Source organism: Mesoplodon bidens, assembly GCF_964165515.1.
Source record: "Mesoplodon bidens genome assembly, chromosome: 12".
Classification (NCBI taxonomy): domain Eukaryota; kingdom Metazoa; phylum Chordata; class Mammalia; order Artiodactyla; family Ziphiidae; genus Mesoplodon; species Mesoplodon bidens.
The window spans coordinates 40,432,484-40,447,767 of record NC_138168.1 but is presented as its reverse complement, the minus strand read 5'-3'; the positions used below and the strand labels follow the sequence as shown (position 1 = coordinate 40,447,767).

The 15,284-nt window shown below is 38.3% G+C and overlaps 1 protein-coding gene across 1 annotated transcript in view; it reads right to left on the bottom strand.

The window, feature by feature from the left end:
- LOC308626269 (uncharacterized protein) overlaps positions 1-15,284 on the bottom strand; it is a 72,786-nt gene that overhangs the window by 52,005 nt on the left and 5,497 nt on the right. Inside the window, exon 2 of the mRNA XM_081251118.1 lies at positions 13,540-13,640. Coding sequence (XP_081107244.1) covers positions 13,623-13,640 — 18 coding nt within the window. The 3' untranslated portion in view covers positions 13,540-13,622. The remainder of the gene's footprint in view (positions 1-13,539; positions 13,641-15,284) is intronic.

Below are 15,284 nucleotides of genomic sequence, written 5' to 3'. Positions count from 1 at the left end.
GCAGATGAGTCAAGGTCAATAGACAATCATTAGTTAAGGAGAGAAGGCAGAGTATATGGGAGTGTAGTTGCTGGCAAATGAGAGATGTGACGGGAGCTTGTGAAAGTTCTCTCATAATTACTTCTATTTTCTCAGTGGCCTAGGAAGCAAAGTCAGCAAGGAGAATGGGGAAGAAGTAGTGGGGTTATGTAAAGTCCATTACTTTGTATGTTAGCATCTGCCGTAAGTGGGACAGTGTGACAAGGTCTGAATCATTAGTCTGGATGAGCTACTGAGCTATTCAAACTCGGCATGAACTAAACGAATAGTCAGGAGGTTCTTCTGTCTCCCAACCACACATGGCCATCATGGGCAGCACTTACGAGCAGACACAATGGCAGCCTGGTGCCATTGGAGGCCTTCAGGAAGCACCCATGGGCTTGTCAGTGGTTTCACAATGACTCTGGGAAAAATTCATTTCTTTGCATCTGTAAGACTCTGTGGTATGAGATATCAAAACACAGAGTACCCCAAGTAGCAGTCACACCTTAAGTTGCTACCGGCTAACAATACAACGGGGTTTTATTATCAGATAGCTTTCTAGCCATGAAGGTCAACGGAGAACAAAGCCAGACAGAAATGGGATATAGACTTTTGGCTCAAATCATGTGGCAGAGGGAGGAGAAGAATATATATACAAGTTTTCCAGAAATCGAACCATTTTTAGGATGAGGAAGAAGGAGTACAAACATAACAGGATAAAGAGAAGCTAAGAGATGCTGTGAAACCTCTCCATCTTCACACTTTTGTGTAGGCCTGGCACTGTCCCTCGGTATTAACAGATTGGTTATTATCCAACACCTTGGTTGCACCCAGCTTTTCTCACTTAAAAAAATAAAAACCCTATAGTGACCTCTATGTATCTACTCTGTATGTTTGCTTTGAAATGTCTAGCAAACCACATTTTACTATCTCAAGATACTCTAATCGACCCAGATGGAAAGAAGAAAGCACTGATAATCCTGAAAGAGTACCCCAGAAGTGCAATATCACAGTGCGTTTAAATTTAATCTCTATTTAAAATTGGGCTCAATTTAATCTTACCCTAATTGTTTCCAGCCCTAAATTCCTTTGATTCATCTATCGCAATAAGATGAGGAACCAGTTGTTTCCTTATGTTAAAAATGCTTTGTGGCTTCATATACAAAATCTGTATATGCAAAACTAAATGGAGCGCCTTGTCCACAGAGTATGAAGAATTTCAAGACCGAGACAGTAGAGCGTTTATGCCAAGCGTGGGGCTCTTGTAAGCCTGGGGCTCTCTGGGACTGTATAGGTCGCAGGCCCACGCAGCTGCTGCTGGCCAAGAATGGTCCTTATGACTTGAAGGAATTGGGGTGATTGCTTTGTGATTTTTCTGTCCTAAATTTCACTGTCAGGAAGAGCTGAGAAGTAGCCTGAGGAGGAAAGGGAGGGGCTTTGTCTTAAAATGAACCCATAAACACTCGCATCCCAGTCACCAAGGCCAGTTTCCAGAAGCTGCAGGCCCCTCTTACACACCTTTATTTCACCTGGATGTTTGGAAGCTTCCTATCCCCTCGGGGCAGGATGTGGAGGGGAGCTAGTCCTTTGAACCTGATCTGACCTTTGTGCAAATATAAAAAGGGACCAGTGTGATTCGCCCTGGACTCTGCACCCTTAGGAGCTCACGGTGCCGAGATTCATCTACTGTAAAGGATAGTACGACGCTCTCAGCATTTACAGGTCGAAGAAATGTCTCTTCCCTTCAACAGAGGAGCAGAAGGAAATTCATTTGCTCTCTGCCCATCTGAATAAGCTCTGGATGTCATACTGCTACACTGCACAGAACCAGAAGGACACAATTGATTTGACAGAGCAGTTACAAAGCAAAATCTCTCAACTAAGCTGGCAAGAGCCATAAGAAAAACAGACAGTACTAGGCAGAGAGTATATATTACTATAAGAGCGATATATTATACAACATTATGTACTTGAGTCCCCTGGTTGGACCAAGGGCGTAAATATATATGTGGCATCGGATTGCACTTTCAAACTAGGTTCCATGTTCCATTATGTTGCATACGGTTATAGAAGAAATTAATCTTCAGAAATGGTATTTCCAAATTAATATTATTTTTTAGTAAAAGACTAAAAGTTTTTATACAAATTTGAGAAATCAATGGGCCTAATTCCATTATTTTTCTTCACTCTACTAAAAGTTCACACATACATATATCAATAAAAAATATCAATATCGTATCATATGGACCTATTATAATACAGGTTTAATTTGATAAAACGATGTATTATTTCAAGATCAAAAATCTTACAGTAATGAAAAGACGTGGCAAGAATGAAAATTAGTTACTTTAGCTCTTAGTCATCTCACTATGAGCATTTCCGTCATTTTCATGCTGGATCGTACATTTGCATACAATATCAGCATGGTTTCCACATAATGAAGTTTTATTATTATGCTAAATTTGACTAGTTTTAAAACCTGCTAGCTATTAAAGATTGACAGGGAACATTTTTTCCCCCTTAGAACAGATCATCTGTGTCTTGAACTATAATTTTTCCCTTTACTCCCTTTCAATTCAAGCTTTGGTGATCTCAATAAATGTAATTTAATTTTATTTATAGGACTCCAAAAATATTTGTTTCTATGTAATTTTACAGTACGATTTTTAGCTTCACTTGATTTAACACCAGATGTTTTGAGTCATCTAACTTGAGATTACTCTTACTCAATCTAAACTTATCTCCCAAGTTATATAATTACAAAACAATATCTTACATATATTTAATACTTTATAGTTTACAAAGCACGTGTCTACACATGATTTCATCTGCTTGTTCCTTGGAAGAATTCCATTTTATGGATAAAGATTAGAGAGGTTGTAATCAAACTTAAAAGCTTTTGCACATCAAAGGAAATCATAAACAAAACAAAAAGACAACCTACAGAATGGGGAAAAGTATTTTCAAACGATGTGACCAACAAGGGCGTAATTTCCAAAATATACAAACAGCTCATACAACTCAGTAACAAAAAAACAAACAACACAATCAAAAAATGGGCAGAAACAGACATTTCTCCAAAGAAGATATACAGATGGCCAATAAAAGATACATGAAAAGATACTTAACATTGCTAATTATTAGAGAAATGCAAATCAAAACCACAATGAGGTATCACCTCACACTGATCAGAATGGCCATCATCAAAAAGTCTACAAATAATAAATGCTGCAGAGGGTATGGAGAAAAGGGAACCCTCCTACACTGTTGGTGGGAATGTAAATTGGTACAGCCACTACTAAGAACAGTAGGGAGGTTCCTTAAAAAACTAAAAAGAGTTGCCATATGATCCAGTAATCCCACTCCTGGGTATCTATCTAGAGAAAACTAATTTGAAAAGATACATGCATCCTAATGTTCACAGCAGCACTATTCACAATAGTCAAGACATGGAAGCAACCTAAATGTCCATCAACAGATGAATGGATAAAGAAAATGTGGTATATACATTTATACAATGGAATATTACTCAGCCATGTAAAGAATGACATAGTGCCACTTTTAGCAACATAGACAGACCTAGAGATTATCATACTCAGTGAAGTTAAGTCAGAAAGAAAAATACCTCATGGTATCACTTATATGTGTAATCTAAAATATGATACCAATGAACTTATTTATGAAGCAGAAACAGACTCACAGACATAGAAAACAACTTATGGTTACCAAAGGAGAAGGGGGGTAGGGGAGAGATAAATTAGGAGCTTGAGATTAGCAGATACAAACTATTATATATAAATAAATAAACAAGATCCTACTGTATAGCACAGGTAGCTATATTCAATATCCTGTAATAAACCATAATGGAAAAGAATTTTAAAAGTAGGCTAAAAAAGATTAGAGAGGTTGAATCACAGTGAATGGTGACACTCAACTCAAGCCAGTTCCTCCAAATCAGTGTCCTTGTGTTTTTCATGCTATATTGACCATGGTGCTACCAAGTGACTTGAGAAGTAAAATGCCCCCAGTCTGAACTGAAAGAAAACTCAAAGTCAAAATGCTAGTTGCACATTTGCTGGGTTTGTCAGTGGGGGAACATCTTCCAAACACGAGTATTTCTTCTTCCAAATCATCAGCAACTACCTTGAGCTCACATGTGGTTTACAAGTGAAATGTGCAATTAAATGTAAGTCTTTAAAATGGCTATAAGTTTATATAATAAGAAAGCATGGCCAAGCTTCTTTGATGCAGTTTAAATAAATCCTTTAAATTCTGGATCTGTCCAATTTCATTTGAGATATTTTCATATTTCCAGAAATCTTATCTCAGGCCACCTCCCCCACTTATATTCTAGGTGAACTAATTCAGTGCTCCTTGTAGTGCTGTTTCTCTCTCTTTTCTTTTTTTTTTTTAACATCTTTATTGGAATATAATTGCTTTACAATGGTGTGTTACTTTCTGCTGTATAACAAAGTGAATCAGCTATATGTATACATATATCCCCATATCCCCTCCCTCTTGCGTCTCCCTCCCATCCTCCCTATCCCACCCCTCTAGGTGGTCACAAAGCACTGAGCTGATCACCCTGTGCTATGCAGCTGCTTCCCACTAGCTATCTATTTTACGTTTGGTAGTGTATATATGTCCATGCCACTCTCTCACTTCGTCCCAGCTTACCCTTCACCCTCCCCACATCCTCAAGTCCATTCTATACGTCTGCGTCTTTATTCCTGTCCTGCCCCGAGGTTCTTCAGAACCTTTTTTTTTTTTTTTTTTAGATTCCACATATATGTGTTGGCATACAGTATTTGTTTTTCTCTTTCTGACTTACTTCACTCTGTATGACAGACTCTAGGTCCATCCACCTCACTACAAATAACTCAATTTTGTTTCTTTTTATGGCTGAGTAATATTCCATTGTATATATGTGCCACATCTTCTTTATCCATTCATCTGTCGATGGACACTTAGGTTGCTTCCATGTCCTGGCTATTGTAAATAGAGCTGCAATGAACATTGTGGTACAAGACTCTTTTTGAATTATGGTTTTCTCAGGGTATATGTCCAGTAGTGGGATTGCTGGGTCATATGGTAGTTCTATTTTTAGTTTTTTAAGGAACCGCCATACTGTTCTCCATAGTGGAGAACACTATGGAGAACACAGTGTATCAATTTATATTCCCACCAGCAGTGCAAGAGGGTTCCCTTTTCTCCACACCCTTTCCAGCATTTATTGTTTGTAGACTTTTTGATGATGGCTATTCTGACTGGTGTGAGGTTATATCTCATTGTAGTTTTGATTTGCATTTCTCTAATGATTAGTGATGTTGAGCATCCTTTCACGTGTTTGTTGGCCATCTGTATATCTTCTTTGGAGAAATGTCTATTTAGGTCTTCTGCCCATTTTGGATTGGGTTGTTTTTTTGATATTGAGTTACATGAGCTGCTTGTAAATTTTGGAGATTAATCCTTTGTCAGTTGCTTCATTTGCAAATATTTTCTCCCATTCTGAGGGTTGTCATTTCATTTTGTTTATGTTTTCCTTTGCTGTGCAAAAGTTTTTAGTTTCATTAGGTCCCATTTGTTTATTTTTGTTTTTATTTCTATTTCTCTAGGAGGTGGGTCAAAAAGGATCTTGCTGTGATTTATGTCATAGAGTGTTCTGCCTATGTTTTCCTCTAAGAGTTTGATAGTGTCTGGTCTTACATTTAGTTCTTTAATCCACTTTGAGTTTATTTTTGTGTACGGTGTTAGGGAGTGCTCTAATTTCATTCTTTTACATGTAGCTGTTCAGTTTTCCCAGCACCAATTATTGAAGAGACTGTCTTTTCTCCACTGTATATTCCTGCCTCCTTTATCAAAAATAAGGTGACCATATGTGCATGGGTTTATCTCTGGGCTTTCTATGCTGTTCCATTGATCTATATTTCTGTTTTTGTGCCAGTACCATATTGTCTTGATTACCGTAGCTTTGTAGTATAGTCCGAAGTCCAGGAGCCTGATTCCTCCAGCTCCGTTTTTCTTTCTCAAGATTGCTTTGGCTATTTGGCGTCTTTTGTGTTTCCATACAAATTGTGAAATTTTTTCTTCTAGTTCTGTGAAAAATGCCATTGGTGGTTTGATAGGGATGGCATTGAATCTGTAGATTGCTTTGGGTAGTAGAGTCATTCACAATGTTGATTCTTCCAATCCAAGAACATGGTACATCTCTCCATCTATTTGCATCATCTTTAATTTCTTTCATCAGTGTCTTATACTTTTCTGCATACAAGACTTTTGTCTCCTTAGGTAGGTTTATTCCTAGGTATTTTATTCTTTTTGTTGCAATGGTAAATGGGAGTTTTTCCTTAATTTCTCTTTCAGATTTTTCATCATTAGTGTATAGGAATGCAAGAGATTTCTGTACATTAATTCTGTATCCTGCTACTTTACCAAATTCATTGATTAGCTCTAGTAGTTTTCTGGTAGCATCTTTGGGATTCTCTATGTATAGTATCATGTCATCTGCAAACAGTGACAGCTTTACTTCTTCTTTTCTGATTTGGATTCCTTTTATTTCTTTTTCTTCTCTGACTGCTGTGGCTAAAACTTCCAAAACTATGTTGAATAATAGTAGTGAGACTGGACAACCTTGTGTTGCTCCTGATCTTAGAGAAAATGGTTTCAGTTTTTCACCATGAAGAATGATGTTGGCTGTGGGTTTGTCATATATGGCCTTTATTATGTTGAGGTAAGTTCCCTCTGTGCCTACTTTCTGGAGGGTTTTTATCATAAATGGGTGTTGAATTTTGTCAAAAGCTTTTTCTGCGTCTATTGAGATGATCATGTGGTTTCTCCTTCAATTTGTTAATATGGTGAATCACGTTGATTGATTTGCGTATATTGAAAAATCCTTGCATTCCTGGAATAAACCCAACTTGATCATAGTGTATGATCCTTTTAATGTGCTGTTGGATTCTGTTTGCTAGTATTTTCTTAAGAATTTTTGCATCTATGTTTCATTTGAGAAGTAAAATGAGATATTGGCCTGTAGTTTTCTTTCTTTGTGACATCTTTGTCTGGTTTTGGTATCAGGGTGATGGTGGCCTAGCAGAATGAGATTGGGAGTGTTCCTCCCTCTGCTATATTTTGGAAGAGTTTGAGAAGGATAGGTGTTAGCTCTTCTGTAAATGTTTGATAGAATTCACCAGTGAAGCCATCTGGTCCTGGGCTTTTGTTTGTTGGAAGATTTTTTAATCACAGTCTCAATTTCAGTGCTTGTGATTGGTCTGTTTATATTTTATATTTCTTCCTGGTTCAGTTTTGGAAGGTTGTGCTTTGCTAAGAATTTGTCCATTTCTTCCAGGTTGTCCATTTTATTGGCATATAGTTGCTTGTAGTAATCTCTCATGATCCTTTGTATTTCTGCAGTGTCAGTTGTTACTTCTCCTCTTTCATTTCTATTGATTTGAGTCTTCTCCCTTTTTTTCCTGATGAGTCTGGCTAATGGTTTATCAATTTTGTTTATCTTCTCAAAGAACCAGCTTTTAGTTTTATTGATCTTTGCTATTGTTTCCTTCATTTCTTTTTCATTTATTTCTGATCTGATCTTTATGATTTCTTTCTTTCTGCTAACTTTGGGGGGTTTTTGTTCTTTTTTCTCTAATTGCTTTAGGTGTAAGTTTAGGTTATTTGAGATTCTTCTTGTTTCTTGAGGTAGGACTGTATTGCTATAAACTTCCCTCTTAGAACTGCTTTTGCTGCATCCCATAGGTTTTGGGTTGTCGTATTTTCATTGTCATTTGTTTCTAGGTATTTTTTGATTTCCTCTTTGATTTCTTCAGTGATCTCTTCATTATTTAGTAGTGTATTGTTTGGCCTCCATGTGTTTGTATTTTTTACAGTTTTTTTCCTTTAATTGGTATCTAGTCTCATAGTGTTGTGGTTGGAAAAGATACTTGACACGATTTGTCTTTCTGGCGGGCGGGACAGCATCTGATGCTGTGTTTTGGGGTGTCTGTGACCTTATTATGATTTTAGGCAGTCTCTCTGCTAACGAGTGGGGTTGTGTTCCTGTCTTGCTAGTTGTTTGGCATAGCGTGTCCAGCACTGTAGCTTGCTGGTTGTTAAGTGCAGCTGGGTCTTAGCGTTGAGATGGAGATCTCTGGGAGAGCTTTTGCTGTTTGATATTACATGGAGCTGGGAGGTCTCTCGTGGAACAATGTCTTGAACTCGGCTCTCCCACCTTAGAGGCACAGGCCTGACACCCAGCGAGAGCACCAAGACCCTGTCAGCCACATGGCTCAGAAGAAAAGGGAGGAAGGAACGGAGGAAGGAAGGAAGGAAGGAAGGAAGGAAGGAAAGGTATTAAAATTAAAAAAATATTAAAAATAAAAAATATGAAAAAACAAAAAAAGAAAGAAAGAAAGAAGAGAGCAACCAAACCAAAAAACAAATCCACAAATGATAGCAAGTGCTAAAAAGTACACAAAAAACAAACAAACAAAGGAGAGACAGAACCCTAGGACAAATGGTAAAAGCAAAGCTATACAGACTAAATCACAGAAAGAATCATACACATACACACTCACAAAAAGAGAAAAAGGAAATATATATATATATGTGTATATATATATATATATATATAAAAAGGAAGAGAGCAACCAAAGCAGTAAACAAATCTACCAATGATAATAAACTCTAAATACTAAACTAAGATAAACATAAAACCAGAAAAAAATTAGCTGCAGAAAGCAAACCCCTAGTCTACAGTTGCTCCCAAAGTCCACCGCCTTGATTTGGGGATGATTCATTGTCTATTCATGTATTCCACAGATGCAGGTACATCAAGTTGATTGTGGAGATTTAATGCGCTGCTCCTGAGGCTGCTGGGAGAAATTTCCCTTTCTCTTCTTTGTTCGCACAGCTCCTGTTGTTCAGCTTTGGATTTGGCCCCACCTCTGCATGTAGGTAGCCCGAGGGCGTCTGTTCTTCACTCAGACAGGGCGGGGTTAAAGGAGCAGCTGATTAGGGGGCTCTGGCTCACTCAGGCCGGAGGGAGGGAAGGGTACAGAATGTGGGGCGAGCCTGTGGTAGCAGAGGCCAGTGTGACACTGCAACAGCCTGAGGCATGTGTTCTCCGGGGGAAGTTTTCCCTGGATCACAGGACCCTGGCAGTGGCGGGCTGCACAGGCTCCTGGGAGGGGAGGTGTGGATAGTGACCTGTGCTTGCACACAGGTTTCTTGGTGGCTGCAGCAGCAGCCTTAGCATCTCATGCCCGTCTCTGGGCTCCGTGCTGATAGCCACGGCTCGTGCCCATCTCTGGAGCTCATTTAGGTGGTGTTCTGAATCCCCTCTCCTCGTGCACCCCGAAACAATGGTCTCTTGACTCTTAGGCAGGTCCAGACTTCTTCCAGGCTCCCTCTGGCTAGCTGTGGCACACTAGCCCCCTTCAGGCTGTGTTCACACAGCCAACCCCAGTCCTCTCCCTGGGATCTGACCTCTGAAGCCTGAGCCTCAGCTCCCAGCCCCGACCTGTCCTGGCGGGTGAGCAGACAAGCCTCTTGGGCTGGTGAGTGCTGGTCGGCACTGATCTTCTGTGCGGGAATCTCTCCGCTTTGCCCTCTGCACCCCTGTTGCTGCGCTCTCCTCAGTGGCTCTGAAGTTTCCCCCCTCCGCCACCTGCAGTCTCCGCCCGCGAAGGGGCTTCCTAGTGTGTGGAAACCTTCCTTCCTTCACAGCTCCCTCCCACTGGTGCAGGTCCCGTCCCTATTCTTTTGTCTCTGTTTATTCTTTTTTCTTTTGTCCTATCCAGGTACGTGGGGAGTTTCTTCCCTTTTGGGAAGTCTGAGGTCTTCTGCCAGCGTTCAGTAGGTGTTCTGTAGGAGTTGTTTCACATGTAGATGTATTTCTGGTGTATTTGTGGGGAGGAAGGTGATCTCCATGTCTTACTCCTCTGCCATCTTGAAGGTCTCTCCCTCTCTCTTTTCTAAGATGGGATTAAAATTTTATGTACAATGAAACTTTGTAAACTGAAGCTTTTTCAAATAGTAACTGGTAGGGTTTCCAAGATAGAGAAGATATTTTTTGATGTGAGGTAACTGGTGGTTTCTGAAGAACGGGGAATATATCTGAAGTGGGATATAACTTGGTTCATCTGAGATAAAAGTTTAGCCAATGCACAAGCACGATGTCTATTTTTCTGAGAAAAAGAATTCTGTTTTTAAACTCCCCTACTAGTCTCCATCTTGCTTACCATTTGGGAACTAGTGCCTGACATATGACAGCTGCTTTGTAAATATTTGTTGAGTACAAGGAAAGTAATTGCACCTGTTCTTGAATCCATATCTGAGTTTCAACACTGGATCCCCCTCCCAATTTGACTTCAGTGATGCAATGCCATCGGCAGTTTTATCATGAAATAAAATGTAAGACATGTAATAATGTCATTTTTTCTGCACGTCATTTTTTTTCTGCATGATACAGAGCTGTTATTATTTTAAATGACTTTCAAAGCCATTTTTCTTCCCGATATTGTTGAAGCGAGTTAAACAGCACTTGTTCAGAATGCATAGTGATTAGTTTTCAGGTTCCAAGATCATTCTTTGGGTTGAAAACCTGCAAGCTGACTTAGCTTAGAGACTTTTGTGCTGGTAACATGCAACAGATTACTGTGTTCCCTCTAAGTAATTCCATTTAAAATGATAAATCAGGGACTTCCCTGGTGGTCCAGTGGGTAAGACTCCACATTCCCAGTGCAGGGGGCCCGGGTTAGATCCCTGGTTGGGGAACTGGATCCCTCATGCATGTCGCAACTAAGAGTTCAGATGCTCGCATGCCACACCTAAGAAGTCTGCATGCCACAACTAAAAAGATCCCACAAAATACAACGAGATCCTGCGTGCTGCAACTAAGACCCGGCGCAGCCAAAATAAATTTAAAAAAACAAAAAAAAAACCCTTAAAAAATAAAATAAAGTGATAAATTAACTAATATAACTGGTCATTGTATTTCATCTTTCTCAAAACTTTATAGTTTGGGAGCTCCAGTGACCTCACCTAATGCCAGTCTCCATACTTTTATTACAATTATATTTTTCTGTGAAAAAGTCACTCCTGGTCTAGTGATTTGTATATAGCAAGTGCTCATTAATTTTTTTGAAAAAGAAATGAATAAAATGTATAGCAGGTGTAAATTGAGGAGACACTGATCAGACACATGCGAAACACACCTTTCCTTTAACCTGTCAATTGATCTCATCCTGCTCTCAATCCCTCTTCCCAGGGATGGCAGAATAATACACTTGATCCTACCACTTAAAAGTAATTTCTTCCCGTTTTAAACAGTCATTTAAAATGAAACCCATCTTTCTGTGTTTCTCTCCTTGCTCTGGGAGGTGCAGGGCAAATTTACAAGGCCTCATGGCAGAGCAGGAGAGGTGTTTCAGCCTCTCTCTGTCCTGTGAGTCCTCCTTGGATTGACTGAATGTTGTTTGGCCACTTGGTCTCTGGGCATCTGGGATGGTGGCCCCCAGTGTCCTGCAGTTGCCTGTGGCATTGAGGTCTCTGCCCTCCTCCCCAACTGCTGCTTCCTGACCCCAGGCATTTGCCACCATTCAGACCACTCAGTATTTCTAAACGAATGAATGAGCATCTCAGGGTTAACATCACCTCTTCTCTCTCCTTCCAAACCTACCTTTTCCACCTTGTTCCTGTTCCATCATAAATCACCTAGATGGTAAGTGCGGGGAGAGGAAGGTGGTGGTGGGGAGTATGAGGGTGGAGAGGGGAGAGGAAGGTCACTATTATAGTGGAGAGGTCACCATAATTCTAATAAAGTGATTTTTAATCTCGTAGAATATTAAGTGTCATTTTGTTATTATTTATTCCTTCTATTAGGAAGATAATATGACCATATCATAAACAAGTTGGAATAGAAAAAAGAAGACAGTAATTTCACTATGCTAACCCAACTTCTATTAATATGTTGGTGGTATATATTTCTACTGTTATATCCACCATTCATAATAATTTAAGTTGTAAAACACCATCAGAAGATGTCTTCTATCAGAAGACAATACTTAAAAGCAAATGCAAGTATTCCATCAACTAATATTTACTGAGTCCCAAATATATGTGAATCACATGTTAGGTACCATGGAGACATGAAAGTTAAACCAGACACACTTCCTACCCACCATAAACTTACAACCTAGAAGGAGAAGTAAGGCTTTTCCATAAATATGTAAAAGGTAGCAAGTAATAAAGCCGTAATAGAGATAGAGACAAACTGCTTTGGGGAATCCACTTCTGTAATATCCCTTTAAAACACGTGGGAATCACATGCCAACATGTTAACCCATTAATTATGTAAGTAATAAATACCAAGGCATTGTAATGATTTCATCATATGGCATCTTATAATGGTCATTAATAGTAATATTTTCTACTAGATTTTTTCCTACTCAACATCAATTTTCTAGGTATTAGAAATTTTATTTATTCATTAAACAGTCATATGACATCATCTGCAAGATTTCCTGACTCACGTTGGAATGCTCTGTGCTCTTAGACGCCATTTTCTGAGTTTATATTCATTACACTTCTCTTTGGATAATTTAACGTGGTGTAGTTGATGTAAAAAATATTAAGAAATCCCTAAGTTGTAGTACACAGTAAAACTGCATACGAATAATTTTGTATATGGCATATAAACCAAAATGGTGTTCTGTCGGAAAATGTGCTAACCAAGGTAGTTCTATTCCTCCCAAACGCTAAAGCGACTCAATGACTGTAAAATCTATATCTTTTCAAATCATGACCTTTTTTTCTCCTATGAAAGTGTGTGAGGGTCTCTGCAGTTTTCAAACCAAACATCATTGTCATCATTTTATGTGGTCCTAAATTTTACCAAATATGTTTGATCTTGCACTAAAGAAATATGTCATCTTGTTTACCACTTTTTATGCCAAATGATAAAGCTGCTGGTATGTAGCTCTAAATATTTTATTAGGTTTTATATATGCATTTAGCTAGCGAGGTGCCTTATTTTCATGAATTTATTATAATAATTTAAGTAGTCGTAATAATAAAAATTTGCATGTAAATAATTCTTTTCTCCTGGGAACTCTGAGTGCTTTTGCACATCAATTAATGCCGGATGGCAGCACCATATTCCCAACTTTATTTTATTTTTCCATCTTTATAATGCATTGCTTCGGGTTTTTGTTTCTAGCCAATGTCAATTACTGGGCTGGCTATTGTTGGCCTCCAAAACCAGCTTTTTTTGAGAATTAATTACACAACAGAATGATACTTCCCAGTAGAAACTCTATGATAGAAAGTTTTGCTTTCATCAGATACAGATTAAAGTCATTCCCCTGGCTTCACTTTCAATAAAAATCTTGTCTATACATTCAGACTACATGTTATTAAGAATTGCCAAAAGTTATTTTTCTATCATTAACAACTTCTCCTTTCTAATCACTAAATTAATTATTCATATAAAGGAGTTACTTATACACTAAAAAAACCCGGTACCTTTAAAAGCGTCATCCTCAGGGTTGTAGCATTTCTCTTCTCTAGAAGTAGAGGTGCTTAACGTGGGATTCATAAGACAGGCTTCAAGGGTCTGTGAATTTCTAGAAATTCCCCAAAGGGAAAGAACAAAACACAAGAGAAGTCTTTACAGTAGTTGGTGCCAAACTTTTGAACCTGCTCTTCCTGGGGGATCTGCCTGGCCCTGAGATCCATTTTTGTTTTAAGAATCCAACCTGGGCCCGGCCTTGAGGCTTCTTTGGGAAATGATTGTGAATTGGAGCTACTTCTCTGATCCTCTTTTCACACTTCTTAAAAAAATCATGATTCTGTTATACTTAGTTACTTATAATAAATTCCTTCTTTTGGAAATTACTTTCTGAAAGATTAGGAAATCTTATTAAATGCTTCATATATGGCCTTTGTTATTTTAATATTTAAAACAAATAATTCACAAATGCAACTCTTCTGTTTTAGAAGCAACGTTACGCAAGGAAGAATAAACAGGGAGTATCAGGGTTCTAGTTTCTGACTATAGTCACTGTGTGCACATTTCTGTCCATTCCCAGACAGTGAATTACTGTAACTTAGTTCTGTCAAGTGCTCAGTTTCTAGAATCTATACTATTGCATATTTTATGAATTTGTTTTTGAAGCCAATATCTCATTTCTCGCTACTCCAGGGAAATCCCAAACCACTGGATATTTTAGCATGAGCCAAAGTCTTGCAATCTACAAATTTTGTTTGAAATCTCTGTCTTATGTATGCTGTGTTCTAGCTATTTAAAACAGGCAAATACATAGAAGATGAAACTACATCTTTACTTCATGTGTTCATAGAATACTTCAACTATTTCATCAGATTAGGGAATTTTGGTGATGGGAATTCTAATAATTTTTATTGATTGTGTACCATTGCAGAGTGCTATAAGGAGGGTAAAAAGATGTATAATTAAGCTACCGAAAGCTGGATGCCAGACATTTTTTAAAACATAGTTTCTAAAGGTCAAAACAATCCTTTCAACTACGAATTATTTTCACAGTTTTACAGACAAGCACTTGAGGCTCAGAAAAGTTTAATCAATGATTTGAATTCACCCAGTTTATTAAAGGTAAAACCACGGTTCAAATCCAGCTGATGATTCCAAATCCCCGACTCTTTCGACTACCTTTATAATTCACTGTCTTCTTAAAGTACTGGGTCACTTTTTTGGTTAGGTTTTGTTTCTTTTAAGGGTTGAACCTTTTGGGTAAAAGCTCATTGTTCAATGAATCAAATATAATCCAACTTTTTAGGGAGCTCCTCCCTGAATTTAGTATTAGAAATATTTAGACATTGTTTTAACCATTTTTTAGACTGTGGGCCTTTGGAATGCAACAACAATAATATGAGAGATTATACCCCTTTGCTTTATTTCCTGTTTTTAATTTAGCCAAGATATAAAACACCTGTTCAATGCATAACCAGTTCTTTTGAACAAATTAACCGAGTCAGTCTAAGAAACAAAAAATACAGCTATTAGAAAGGCTAAGATTAAAAAAAAACCTGATTATACCAAATGCTAGCAAGAATGCAGAGGAACAGGGATTCTCACACATTGCTGGTGGGAACGGAAAATGGTACAGCCACTTTGGAAGACAGTTCGGCAGTTTCTTACAAAGATAACACAGCTTTACCATACAATCTAGCAATTGCACTCCCTGGTATTTATTTACCCAAATGAGTTGAAAACACGTCCACACAAAAAC